Below are 13,024 nucleotides of genomic sequence, written 5' to 3'. Positions count from 1 at the left end.
CCATATTTTTCAGCATATAAAACGCTGTGGAATATAAGGTGCACCTAGGTTTAGAGGGCAAAAACTAGGGAAAAGAAATATATACTAAACCTGGTGTGTCCATGGTACAGGAGCATCTTTAGATGTTCTCTCCCAATTATTTTGCACCCATGTGTGTCCTCCTGTGTACCTTATGTGTGTCCTGATGACACAATCAGCAGAAGCTGGCACTAGGGGAGCAGTGATGGAGAGGAGAGGTCTGTGATTGCAGCTGAAGTTGATAGATCAGGTGAGCCATGCTGCCACTGCTTGTAACTAATACACTGGCAGCGGAGGGAACACAAGAGGAGTAGAATGGGCACATGGAAACAATGCAGGGACTCATCGCAGCGGGTTGGCGGTTTATATTTTCGGGCATTTGTAAGTCGGGAACTCTCTGTATTTGACATTTAAGACCCAGGGTATTTTTGTGCCCCTTTTTGAGGGAGAAAAGTTTGTCTTATATTCCAAAAAATACAGTATATGTTTCCTCCCTATTCCTTTAGATTGTAAGCTTGCAAAGGCAGGACCTTTTGTGTCTTGGAATTTGCTAAACATTTTGATGTTAAAATTGTCACGGTAAATATGTCTCTTAATGCTGTATTACGTACCAATGTCGATATATATTAACTATGCAATTGTCTGTATTATGTTCCTCTTGTTTGTTTCTTACTCTGTACAGAGCCACAAAATATTTTAGTGCTTTATAAATCAATAATAATAGATATAATAATGCCCTTAGTCTGTACATGGAGTACAAGAGGTGGCTGTTGTAGCCACTCATTAGTGATAGCTCAACCTCCTTTGTGATCTACATACTTTTTCTGGGTTAAGAAATTTCAAGTTAATGGAGCTCAGAAAAGTTACATTCATGTTGCTATTTTATAAATAGATAACAGTTTTTATGAAACTGAAAAATACATGGGATTTTACATGTGGAATAACACACTAAGGGCTCTTTTTCACTTGCAAGCGCAATCGTGCTTCCTTTGCACAACCTGCTTTTTTCACTCACCCCGATTGCCCTGTAAACAGTTGGGAACAGTTGGGGCATGGCTGAGCTCTCTGCAACCAGAAAAGTCATGTCTAAATAGACAGGTGTAGCTGCCTACAGGTTAACAAATGCTTTCTTATTACCATTACACATATACTCACCAAAGAAGCAAAGGTAGAGCCCCCAAGCCATGCACTTAGTCTCCTCCTTTCTGTTGCTAAGCTGTTGGTAAATAGTTTGAATCTTGTGTTCTGTGGATACAAAGTAGTTCAAAGGTGTAAATTACCATACTCAACCATAACTTATTCTGTACTGAAGTCTCCATAGCCTTCCTTCCCACGAAGAAATTCCCTACATACAATGGGAGAGTTGACTTGAACATAGTGAAACACCACAAGTCACCTTTAGTTCATCATCTCCATCCTTAGCCTGCTTTCTAGGTTAACCGAAAAAACCTCATGGTGGACTCTGGTGTCATGGTTGTAATTTTCTAGCACTCAGGATTGGTTTATGTCACTAATCACAAGACAGGATTGCTGCAGCAATGAGGAGGTTGACACCTCAAATCGTGCATATACAAATGGTGTGAGGAAGGGGATTGCAGACTAGTACCTTGTCTAGGACCTCATGCCACTTTTATCCATGGTGTGTCATGATAGCCATATAAAAAAAGAACAGGACTGTCTGAAGTCATTAAAATTGCAAGCTTTAAGATTGGTTCTTGACTTTTAATATTAAAAAATTAAAAATATGCGCTCGCTCTATGTAGTGATAGGTGGAGAAAACCCCAACGGAAAAATGTCTCTTTGGATCAATACTGTCATGTGCAGCAACACAGTCTCTGGGTTGTACCAGTTGTTCATAAAGTAAAAAAAGTCAAAACAGCCAGCAGAGATACAATCTGGCATTTACAATGGAGCATAAATCTACATTGAGTGTAGAATGAGGAGTAACAGAGGCGCCAAATTAGAGTAAAATATTTTAAAAACAACTTAAAAGGAGGGGGGTTGGTGGTTACCACCCTCAAGTATAAAGTGACCAGCCAATGAGTCGTGTATAAATAGACAATATAATTTATTTTGAAATCTCCAGAAGGTCCAGCGCCAACAGAGTTCTATTTTACACAGTCGTGTGTATCTCCAAATTTGATTGCCTGATGAAGCGGGCTTTTGACCCGTGAAACGCGTTGCTTGCCTGGAGATTTCAAAATAAATTATATTGTCTATTTATACACGACTCATTGGCTGGTCACTTTATACTTGAGGGTGGTAACCACCAACCCCCCTCCTTTTAAGTTGTTTTTAAAATATTTTACTCTAATTTGGCGCCTCGGTTACTCCTCATTCTACACTGATCTAGTCCACCCTTGGTGGAGGGGTGTATCCCCATTTTTCCTGTATACAGAGAGCGACTTCTTAAACCTGAGTGGGGTCAGGTTATAATTCTCCCCACCTGCACTTCCAGTGGTTGCCTTAGTGGTAACCCAGACTTGTGAGTATATTACTTGTCGTTGTTTTGTCTTGTTCCATCTACTAAGACGTACTGCACTATATTGGGCTCTCGGTTTCAAATCCTTACATTTCTTCAAGCTAAATCTACATTGAGATAAAAATAAGAATACCGGTGGAACTTTCCGGAAAAGTTCTTTTGTCAGTCTTTCTGCGAAACCCTGCAGTAGAGTGTTTCCTCCTACTGTGATCATGTTGGCATACATTTTCTGTAAAACATAAAGCATGATTAATTAACTTTTTTTGTACATCCACTATAGATTCAAAATAGATTTAGATCAAACGTTTCCAGTCATGCACAGAGAATTCAATGCCTAACATAAAGGAGTGGGAATTCGTACTGAGATATTTAAAGTGAACCTAAAGTCACCCAAAAAAAATGAGATGAACTCACCTGGGGCTTCCCTCAGCCCCCTGCAGACGATTGGTGCCCTCGCAGCCCCACTCCGATGGCCCAGGACCCGCCGGCGAACACTTCCGGTTTGGCCGTCACCGGCCGACAGGCATGGTAACGCGAGTTATTGTTCGCGTTCCCAGCCTGTATATCGCCCCCTATGCTGCTATTGTGGCCTCCTGGCCGCAATAGCAGCATAGGGGGCGATATACAGGCTGGGAACACGAACAATCACTCGCGTTCCCATGCCTGTCGGCCGTTGACGGCAAAACCGGAAGTGTTCGCCGGCGGGTCCTGGGCCATCGGAGCGGGGCTGCGAGGGCACCGATCGTCTGCAGGGGGCTGAGGGAAGCCCCAGGTGAGTTCATCTCATTTTTATTTTTTGGGTGACTTTAGGTTCTCTTTAAAGTAAAACATATGGGCCCAAATGCAATTAACTTTTTCTCCTGACTTTTCTCCTAGGTGATGTTTTCACAACTTGTCAACTAAATGCAGTTTATTCCACCAGCAAGCAATAAAATACTCAAAATGATTTCAATGGTACTGTTTCACCTACTTTTTAGTGCTTTTGGTAATTACAAAGTGCTGAAAAATTATTGTAAAGAGAAAATAAAATAATTATAACCTAGGAGAAAACTCAGGAGAAAAAGTTAAATTGCATATAGGTGATATTTGTATAACTTGTCATGAAATGCCTTTTAAGCCACAGCAAGCAAGTAAATACTCAAAATAAATGTAATAGTACTTGTCCACCAACTTTTGAGTACTTTTTCAATTGTAAAATGCTGAACAGTTAGTTTAACCTTTTAGGGACCACGTGTAGTAAATCCTACACCGCACTTGTGGCTGCCCAACTCTGATGCAGCGTAGGCTTTACGCCACCTGCCATTTCCGCTTTCAACGCGATCGTGTGAACCCGAGAGGGGAGATTAAGCTGTCAAGCTGACATCTCCCCTCAGTGATCAGGAGCCATCACGATTGGCTCCTGATCACGTGATCACTACGATCACTGGCTAATCATAGTGATCACTATTGGCAGTGGTGGTCTGAGGGGAAGAAGATTCACCTTCCTGACGTTCCCCCAGCGATTGTTACTCCCCTCCGCTCTGGCCGGTATCCCTGCTTGCCGCGACCTGGAACTTAGCAGCAGTACGAGCGGGGATGCCAGCCAGAGCAGAGGGGGCTAGAGCTGCACATTGTCTGGGAGGTGAGTAGAGGCTGCTGGCAATACGGGGGACACCTGGCTACACTGGGGACACCATGCCTAGCTAAGTACACTGGGGATCCGGCTGCCTGAACCCCCCTCCCAAACACCCCTATCCCCCCTCCCCCATGCATGTAAAATGGCCTGGTCCTTCAGGGGATTTAGGCAGCCAGCTCCCAGAAGATTAAAGAGAGGATGAAAATTATCTCCTGGAGATAACGCAGGTGAAAAATGTAATTGCATATGGGCCTTGGTGTTAGTACATGCTTACCGGCTTAAGAGCTGTGTCACACATGTCAATACTTTTGGCTACAACATCACAGATACCAAGTGTAGTACTGTCATACGAGGCCTGAAAAAAAAAAGGAAAGAAAAAAAAAGTAAAACTCCGGTTACTTTGAATGTACTGTATTATATTAAATAATTATTATTAATCACCCTCTACAATCTGTTTTTTTTTCTTCTTTTTTTACAAATTTCCCTCCTTTTCCCTCAAAGAACATTATCAGTCATGTGATTGCATTGCGAAATAAAATTAAGATATTCATAGCCCTTTTTGAGGGGAACTAAAAATGGGCTACCTAGAGAAGTAGTAACAGGAAGTAGTATACAGGAAGAAAATGCACTGAAAACATTATTTTTTTATCAGCTATACCTAATTCTACATTGCAGATCAATGCAGATGCTGTGTGTATTTTAGAAATAAACAACCTACATCTGCATTTGCTTCCTTTATCAAAAAATCTATTGCTTATTGTAGGTAGGGAAGAAAATATTTGCACATATTTTTTTTTGTTCCGCTGTATAACTGGTATTTGGTTTATGAGTTATTGAGTTCTTTACAACATTTCTAACACTGACTATTTACGTTAATTTACATGGTTATTATTTTGTTTTCATTCCCTTTTTTATAAAAAAAACAGTATTGTGGAGAAGTAGCCTAACTTGCTTGAATCCTTCAGTAAATTAGAGCAGCACTGATATCTATGGCAGTGGCAGGTAGTAATATATTGCTATTTTATAAAATTCAAATTAATGTTAATTTTCTAGCTCCAGTTCAGTTCATCATGTTAAAGCACACTTTAAAGTCAGTAAAAAATTTACGAGATGATAACTGGTGTCCTCTTCAACAGTGTGGTCCCTCAGCTTTTTCGGCCTCACCTCAAAGTTGGGGCTATGTCCCATCTTCACTGCTGGAGGTCACATGCTCAGTCCACTCCTACCGCCCTCTTCATGCATGCTCTCCTACCACTATGCACATGAGTTTCAGCTGGGAGCATGCTGGGTATGGTTTCAAACTGCGCATGCCCACAATGCTCTCGGAAGCAGCTGTTGTGCACAGCTGTGCAGGAGTGTGATTGAAGAGGGCGCATTGAAGAGGATAGTATAATAGTATAATAGTAATATTATTATTATTATTATTATTATTATTTAGTATTTATATAGCGCCGACATATTACGCAGCGCTGTACAGTGTATATATATATATCTTGTCACTAACTGTCCCTCAAAGGAGCTCACAATCTAATCCCTACCATTGCCATATGTCTATATTATGTAGTGTAAGTACTGTAGTCTAGGGCCAATTTTAGGGGGAGCCAATTAACTTATCTGTATGTTTTTGGAATGTGGGAGGAAACCAGAGTGCCCGGAGGAAACCCACGCAGACACGGAGAGAACATACAAACTCTTTGCAGGTAGTGCCCTGGCCGGGATTCGAACCAGGGACCCAGCGCTGCAAGGCGAGAGAGCTAACCACTACGCCACCGTGCTGTAATAATAGTATACCTTTAATAGTATACCTCTTGCCTTGTCTTTTGGGAATGCATGTGAGGTGGGGTTGGCCTCTAGTGACCATGTTTGCAACAGAAACAAACAGTTCAATGCAGTTTTACCAATGGTAAAATAATATTGGACAATGATCAGACCTTTGCAAGTGAAGGATTAAATAGCACTTCAGGAATTCTTAGATGTTCAACTCCAAATTTACAGTTGTATCCATTAGGAAACGTATATGAAACAGGCGGAATCTTGGCTGCCACACTGAGAGAATGATGAGACAAGTGCACGTTAACTAGAGTCAACAACATGTAAAATACTGGGGATGGTCAAATGAAAACGGACCAGTTAAAGGGGAACTGAAGTAAGAGGTATACGGAGGCTGCCATATTTATTTCCTTTTAATCAATACCAGTTGCCTGGCAGCCCTGCTGGTCTATTTCTCTGCAGTAGTATCTGAACATCACCAGAAACAAGCATACAGCTAGTCTTGACAGATCTGACTTTAAAGTCTGAAACACCTGATCTGCTGCATGCTTGTTCAGGGGCTATGGCTAATAGTATTAGAGACAGAGGATCAGCAGGGCTGCCAGGAAACTGGTATTGCTTAAAAGGAAATAAACATGGCAGCCTCCATATACCTCTTTCTTCAGTTCCCCTTTAAATCATTTTTTTCAATAGGTCCATCTTCAGGCTGCATAAATTTGCACACAAAATGTACTCAATCCTACTTCATGTATCTGCACTTCAATGACCATCCCCATGGAATACTATTAAGTCCAAGCTAACTCCCCAGCTTTGTATAGGCCTACGCAATACATCCTGTCTAATAAAGATTTGATCGGAAGAGTAGGGACATCAAAGTACATCTTCTACAGGTTAATATATGCATTATTCAGTTTTGGGGGGGGGGGGGGAGGGGGCGTGTTAGCATTTCTGCAAAAAAAGGAGCAAGCAAAGTCCCCTTACATTATATTTTAAAGATCTTGCTTGCACAGGTGGTCAGCAGAGACTTACAAGTACACCAGCTTACTTGTCATGGTAGATAGTGTTTGAAACCTGGAGGACAGTTGCCTTGAAATCGTGTACTACTTGCTACAAGGAGGCAAAGAAGAAAAAAAAGATTTTACACAAGTTCAGTTACTTTTATATTGCAATATTCTAACTAAACGAATATAAAAAAAACCCATTTTGCTTACATTGCACATGAAGTTATGCCAGGAGTCAGTAACATCAGGTAGATCTGCTTTTCTATTCCAGTTTGCTGGTGCTCCTTCTGCTACTGTTTCCTAAAATGTATAGAGCAGGAGAAATTCATGGTGCATATGTTGTCATGTCCCATGCCGTAAAGGGCTGAAATCCACTAACAGCCTTTAATAAGCGTTAGTGATTTGAAAAGCTCTTGCTAATGCAATGCTATGGTAGATTTTTATAAAATCAGTGGGATCAAGCAGGATCACAGCCATAGCATTACATTAGCAAGAGCTTTTCAAATCACAACTGCTTAGAAATGGCTTAGTAACGTACTGCTAGTGGGTTCCAGGCCTAATGGACTAATCAATTGTGGAGAAAGTTCAGCATAAGCCAAACATTTTTATTAGTATGCAAAGCCAGTGCTGCTGATAGTGATCATACTGTTTACCGTCAGCAAGCACAGCCACGGTGCCCTAAGAACCAATGGCGCTCCAGGTGAAGGCATGGGATGCCTTTAGTTAGAAATCGCCCTGACTTGGATAGAGTGGGAATGAGTTATCATGTGTGTCAGGTTATTCTTGCTGTCTACTGCTACTGATGTCTGTATTTCCACAGGGGAGTTTTACCCTGTTCTCTGTTATTAGGACCTTTGTGGATTTAATGTGAATCCTGGTATTTCCAGAAACAGGAGATGAGGGATATAAATATAAATTGACAGAGGTTCTTACAGAAGGCAAGGGAAATTATACAGAAATGGTACAGAATGAGGACGCAGGCAGTAATAATAATGCCAAAAAGAGGTTCGCAATATCCAAAGCAGAAATGACATCTTGGGCTGGAGTTGGGCTCTAAAGAAAAACTACTAAATTAATTACTAAATTACTAAACTTTCCTACTCTTGAGTCCATGTCTGCTTTGTTCTACATCAGGGGTCTTAAACTCAATTTACCTGGGGGCCGCAGGAGGCAAAGTCAGGATAAGGCTGGGCCGCATAAGGAATTTCACAATCACGGCGCATCGCCGCCTCTGCCCGCCCCTCTCGCTCTTCCTTCACAGAGAGGGGCGGGGAGAGGCGGCGATTGACGTCAGGAAGGGCAGAGCTGAAGCTGAAAGCTCTGCCCCTTCCAGGAAATGCCGGCAGATTGCCCCCCCCCCCTCCCGGGCGATTCGGGGGCTCTGCAGCCCTCGTTTAGCGGCGGGGATGCGGCGGATTACTTGGGAGCACTGAAGCGAACTAAAAGGAAGCTTTTGCCGGCGAGGGCCACAAAATATTGCATTGAGGGCCGCAAATGGCCCGCGGTCCGCGAGTTTGAGACCCCTGTTCTACATACATTTTGTTTTATTATTATCTAGGGTAATAGATTTTGCTGGTCAAAAATTGTAGAGTCTGCCGTCTCGATTTCTTGGACAGCTACCATGTTGTTTTTTGGGAAATTCTGGAAATCTTACCTGCACAACTAATGTTAATGAATGAAAGCTGACAGCTGCACGACACTGAAGGTCCATACACACATCCAATTTTTACCTGCAGATGACTGGCCAATTTTACCACTGCCATGTAGTATGAGGGCTAACAGATTTTAAATACTAAAGCTGTGTACACATGAGATAAAAGTCTTTCAAAAATGAAAGATAAATCTGCAAATAATCTTTGTAAAAAAAAAAAAGTTTACAAAAGACCTCAAAAGACAAAAGAATTATCTCTCAATCTTTCAGATTCATCCCCGTGTATCTGATCTGCAGATGACTGTCCATTAAACAAGGTGTGTATGAGATCTCCAGATGTCATAGACTATGAAAGCATTTTGCAGGAACTGATCTTTTGCATGTGTACAGCATCTTTAAAACGATCAGTCTTTCAAATCTCCCTGACAAACCTGTGTGACAGATTAATTCCTCAGTTTGCAAAGAGTTTTGTTTGATGTATTTACTCATCTTAAAGGAAACATCAGGCGTTTAAAAAAAAAAAAACAGATTTACTTGCCTGGGGCTTCCTCAAGCCCCTGCCAGCCGATCTGTCCCTCGCCACAGCTTTGCTCTCAGCCGTTGTTCCGGGGTCTCCTCCATAGCAGCCGGCAACCTGGTGCCTGCGCAAGTGCGCTCCCGTAGCTGGGAGCCATTGCACAGAATATTCCCAGGACTGCGAGCGGCGCACTTGCGCAGAAGTTGACGACGTCTGAGCAGTACTCTCCTGGCTATCGAAGCGCAACCACGAGTAGCACAGCCAGGCTTGCGCAGGCGTAGAAACCGCTGACCTCACCAGGTTGTCAACTGCCATCGAGGGGACCTCGGGACAATGGCTGAGAGTGGAGCTGTGGCAAGGGACACATAGGCTGCCAGGGGCTCGAGGAAGCTCCAGGTAAGTAAATCTGTTTTTTTTTAATGCCTGATGTTTCCTTTAAGAGGAATAGACAGTGTAGGGATGCTCTCATAATACATGTAGATGTAAAATTGCCTTTGATGTTTCATTTTCCAAACACCTTTATCTCATGTGTGTACCCAGCTCAAAGGATTATCTATGCCTCTTCTACTCACCTGCCACATGTTTGTTTAGAGTAGAATAGCACAGTAGAGTCACTCAGTCAGGCAGCACTGTCAACTTCACAGAAACTCACAGATTTGACAGTGAAACAGAAGCTATCCTTGTGAAGAGAACTGCAGCTGTACGAGCAAACTTAAAGGGATACTGTAGGGGGGTCGGGGGAAAATGAGCTGAACTTACCCGGGGCTTCTAATGGTCCCCCGCAGACATCCTGTGTTGGCGCAGCCACTCACCGATGCTCCGGCCCCGCCTCCAGTTCACTTCTGGAATTTCTGACTTTAAAGTCAGAAAACCACTGCGCCTGCGTTGCCGTGTCCTCGCTCCCGCTGATGTCACCAGGAGTGTACTGCGCAGACACAGACCATACTGGGCCTGCGCTGTGCGCTCTTGATGACATCAGCGGGATCGAGGACACGGCAACGCAGGCGCAGTGGTTTTCAGACTTTAAAGATGTCTGCGGGGGACCGTTAGAAGCCCCGGGTAAGTTCAACTCATTTTCCCCTGACCCCCCTACAGTATCCCTTTAAGATGTCTGGGGATGATATTTCCAAGGAGATCATATCCATAGCTTTTTATTGTGATGGAGTTCCTGAATTCAAGTACAATTTAAAACTAAAGTGTGCATATTCCACAAAATATACTTTGGTCCAATCAAATTCTGTATTACGGTTAGAAATCTTCATTTAAAATAAAGGAAATGATTATGTTGAGCAACATGTACATTCCCTACATGAAGCTCCTCATATCTTACCTTAGAGTCAATCACATAGGGGGGAACGAGATCCACATTCATGTCTTGAAACATCTCTCTACACTGCATAGTAACAAAATCTCCAGCAACAGATGATTTTATAACACCTGCCAAAGATAATGAACATATTTTGATGTTAAAGGACAACTATTGAGAACATTTGTAAAATGTTAAATAATATGGAAAAAGCCTTATTGTTTTGGATTCCAAACTGTGCTTTGTCCTTGTATTGTCAAAGTTGAAATTATATAATAGGTTTCTTGAAATGAGTATAAATCAACTCCAGTTTGGCAATTTAGGCCTAAATTTGAACCTACAGTGGTGTGAAAAACTATTTGCCCCCTTCCTGATTTCTTATTCTTTTGCATGTTTGTCACACTTAAATGTTTCTGCTCATCCAAAACCGTTAACTATTAGTCAAAGATAACATAATTGAACACAAAATGCAGTTTTAAATGATGGTTTTTATTACTTAGTGAGAAAAAAAAACTCAAAACCTACATGGAGCTGTGTGAAAAAGAAACCTAATAACTGGTTGGGCCACCCTTAGCAGCAATAACTGCAATCAAGTTTTTGCGATAACTTGCAACAAGTATTTTAGAGCGCTCTGGAGGAATTTTGGCCCACTCGTCTTTGCAGAATTGTTGTAATTCAGCTTTATTTGAGGGTTTTCTAGCATGAACCGCCTTTTTAAGGTCATGCCACAACATCTCAATAGGATTCAGGTCAGAACTTTGACTAGGCCACTCCAAAGTCTTCATTTTGTTTTTCTTCAGCCATTCAGAGGTGCATTTGCTGGTGTGTTTTGGGTCATTGTCCTGCTGCAGCACCCAAGATCGCTTCAGCTTGAGTTGACGAACAGATGGCCGGACATTCTCCTTCAGGATTTTTTGGTAGACAGTAGAATTCATGGTTCCATCTATCACCACAAGCCTTCCAGGTCCTAAAGCACCAAAACAACCCCAGACCATCACACTACCACCACCATATTTTACTGTTGGTATGATGTTCTTTTGCTGAAATGCTGTGTTACTTCTACGCCAGATGTAACGGGACACGCACCCTCCAAAAAGTTCAACTTTTGTCTCGTCGGTCCACAAGGTATTTTCCCAAATGTCTTGGCAATCATTGAGATGCTTTTTAGCAAAATTGAGACGAGCCTCAATGTTCATTTTGCTTAAAAGTGGTTTGCGCCTTGGATATCTGCCATGCAGGCCGTTTTTGCCCAGTCTCTTTCTTATGGTGGAGTCGTGAACACTAACCTTAATTGAGGCAAGTGAGGCCTGCAGTTCTTTAGATGTTGTCCTGGGGTCTTTTGTGGCCTCTCGAATGAGTTTTCTCTGCGCTCTTGGGGTAATATTGGTCGGCCGGCCACTCCTGGGAAGGTTTATCACTGTTCCATGTTTTTGCCATTTGTGGATAATGGCTCTCACTGTGGTTCGCTGGAGTCCCAAAGCTTTAGAAATGGCTTTATAACCTTTACCAGACTGATAGATCTCAATTATAGTACTTTTGTTCTCATTTGTTCCTGAATTTCTTTGGATCTTGGCATGATGTCTAGCTTTTGAGGTGCTTTTGGTCTACTTCTCTGTGTCAGATAGCTCCTATTTAAGTGATTTCTTGATTGAAACAGGTGTGGCAGTAATCAGGCCAGGGGGTGACTACAGAAATTGAACTCAGGTGTGATAAACCAAAGTTAAGTTATTTTTTTAACAAGGGGGGCAATCACTTTTTCACACAGGGCCATGTAGATTTGGAGTTTTTTTTCTCACTAAATAATAAAAACCATCATTTAAAACTGCATTTTGTGTTCAATTATGTTATCTTTGACTAATAGTTAATGATTTTTGATGAGCAGAAACATTTAAGTGTGACAGACATGCAAATGAATAAGAAATCAGGAAGGGGGCAAATAGTTTTTCACACCACTGTATTAGTGGTACATTTAATATTACAATAAGTATGCTGTTTAATTGTTGTTGAATTAAAGGGACTCCGAGCAGTGCCGAAACTATGAAAAGATGCATACCATTTTGAAGCTCTCTTTCTCCTCTTTCCAACAATATATAAACCGCCGCCTTACGGCTTTTAGTTTTCGCTATTTTCACGATCGAAATTGCAGCAAACTCGATTTCGATCGCTAAAATAACGAAAACTAAAAGGCGTAGGGCGGCGGTTTATGTGTCGTTGGAGAGAGGAGAAAGAGAGCTTCAAAATGGTATGCATCTTTCCATAGTTGCTTGTATTACACAGGTGGACTTTTCCCCAAATCCTTAAAGCTGGCAGCTCCATTCAGCTGCCGACTTTGGGGAAAAGTCCACCTGTGTAATACAAGCAACTATGGAAAGATGCATACCATTCTGAAGCTCTCTTTTTCCTCTTTTCAACGACACATAAACCGCTTCCCTACGCCTTTTAGTTTTCAATATTTTCGCGATTGAAATCGCGGCAGCCGCAAGTTCGATTGCGAAAATAGCGAAAACTAAAAGGTGTAGGGCTGCAGTTTATATATCGTTGGAAAGAGGAGAAAGAGAGCTTCAAAATGGTATGCATCTTTCCATAGTTACTGCACTGCTCGGAGTCCCTTTAACAATTGTTTACTTTTTGAGTTGTAAGTTCTCCAATGCTCAAAAGAGTTAC

General features: G+C 42.0%; 1 protein-coding gene across 1 annotated transcript in view; it reads right to left on the bottom strand.

Moving 5' to 3' along the window:
- The window catches only part of LOC137504736 (actin-like protein 6A), a 46,267-nt gene that overhangs the window by 13,233 nt on the left and 20,010 nt on the right, over positions 1 to 13,024 (bottom strand). The window contains exons 6-12 of the mRNA XM_068233319.1: positions 10,385 to 10,491; positions 7,097 to 7,186; positions 6,931 to 6,992; positions 6,047 to 6,161; positions 4,390 to 4,470; positions 2,634 to 2,729; positions 1,174 to 1,263 (exon numbers count right to left, since the gene is read on the bottom strand). Coding sequence (XP_068089420.1) covers positions 1,174 to 1,263; positions 2,634 to 2,729; positions 4,390 to 4,470; positions 6,047 to 6,161; positions 6,931 to 6,992; positions 7,097 to 7,186; positions 10,385 to 10,491 — 641 coding nt within the window. The remainder of the gene's footprint in view (positions 1 to 1,173; positions 1,264 to 2,633; positions 2,730 to 4,389; positions 4,471 to 6,046; positions 6,162 to 6,930; positions 6,993 to 7,096; positions 7,187 to 10,384; positions 10,492 to 13,024) is intronic.

This window comes from Hyperolius riggenbachi, chromosome 4 (genome assembly GCF_040937935.1).
Source record: "Hyperolius riggenbachi isolate aHypRig1 chromosome 4, aHypRig1.pri, whole genome shotgun sequence".
Taxonomy (NCBI): domain Eukaryota; kingdom Metazoa; phylum Chordata; class Amphibia; order Anura; family Hyperoliidae; genus Hyperolius; species Hyperolius riggenbachi.
Note: the sequence above shows the minus strand (reverse complement) of the source record. Positions and strands in the feature narration are given on the sequence as shown.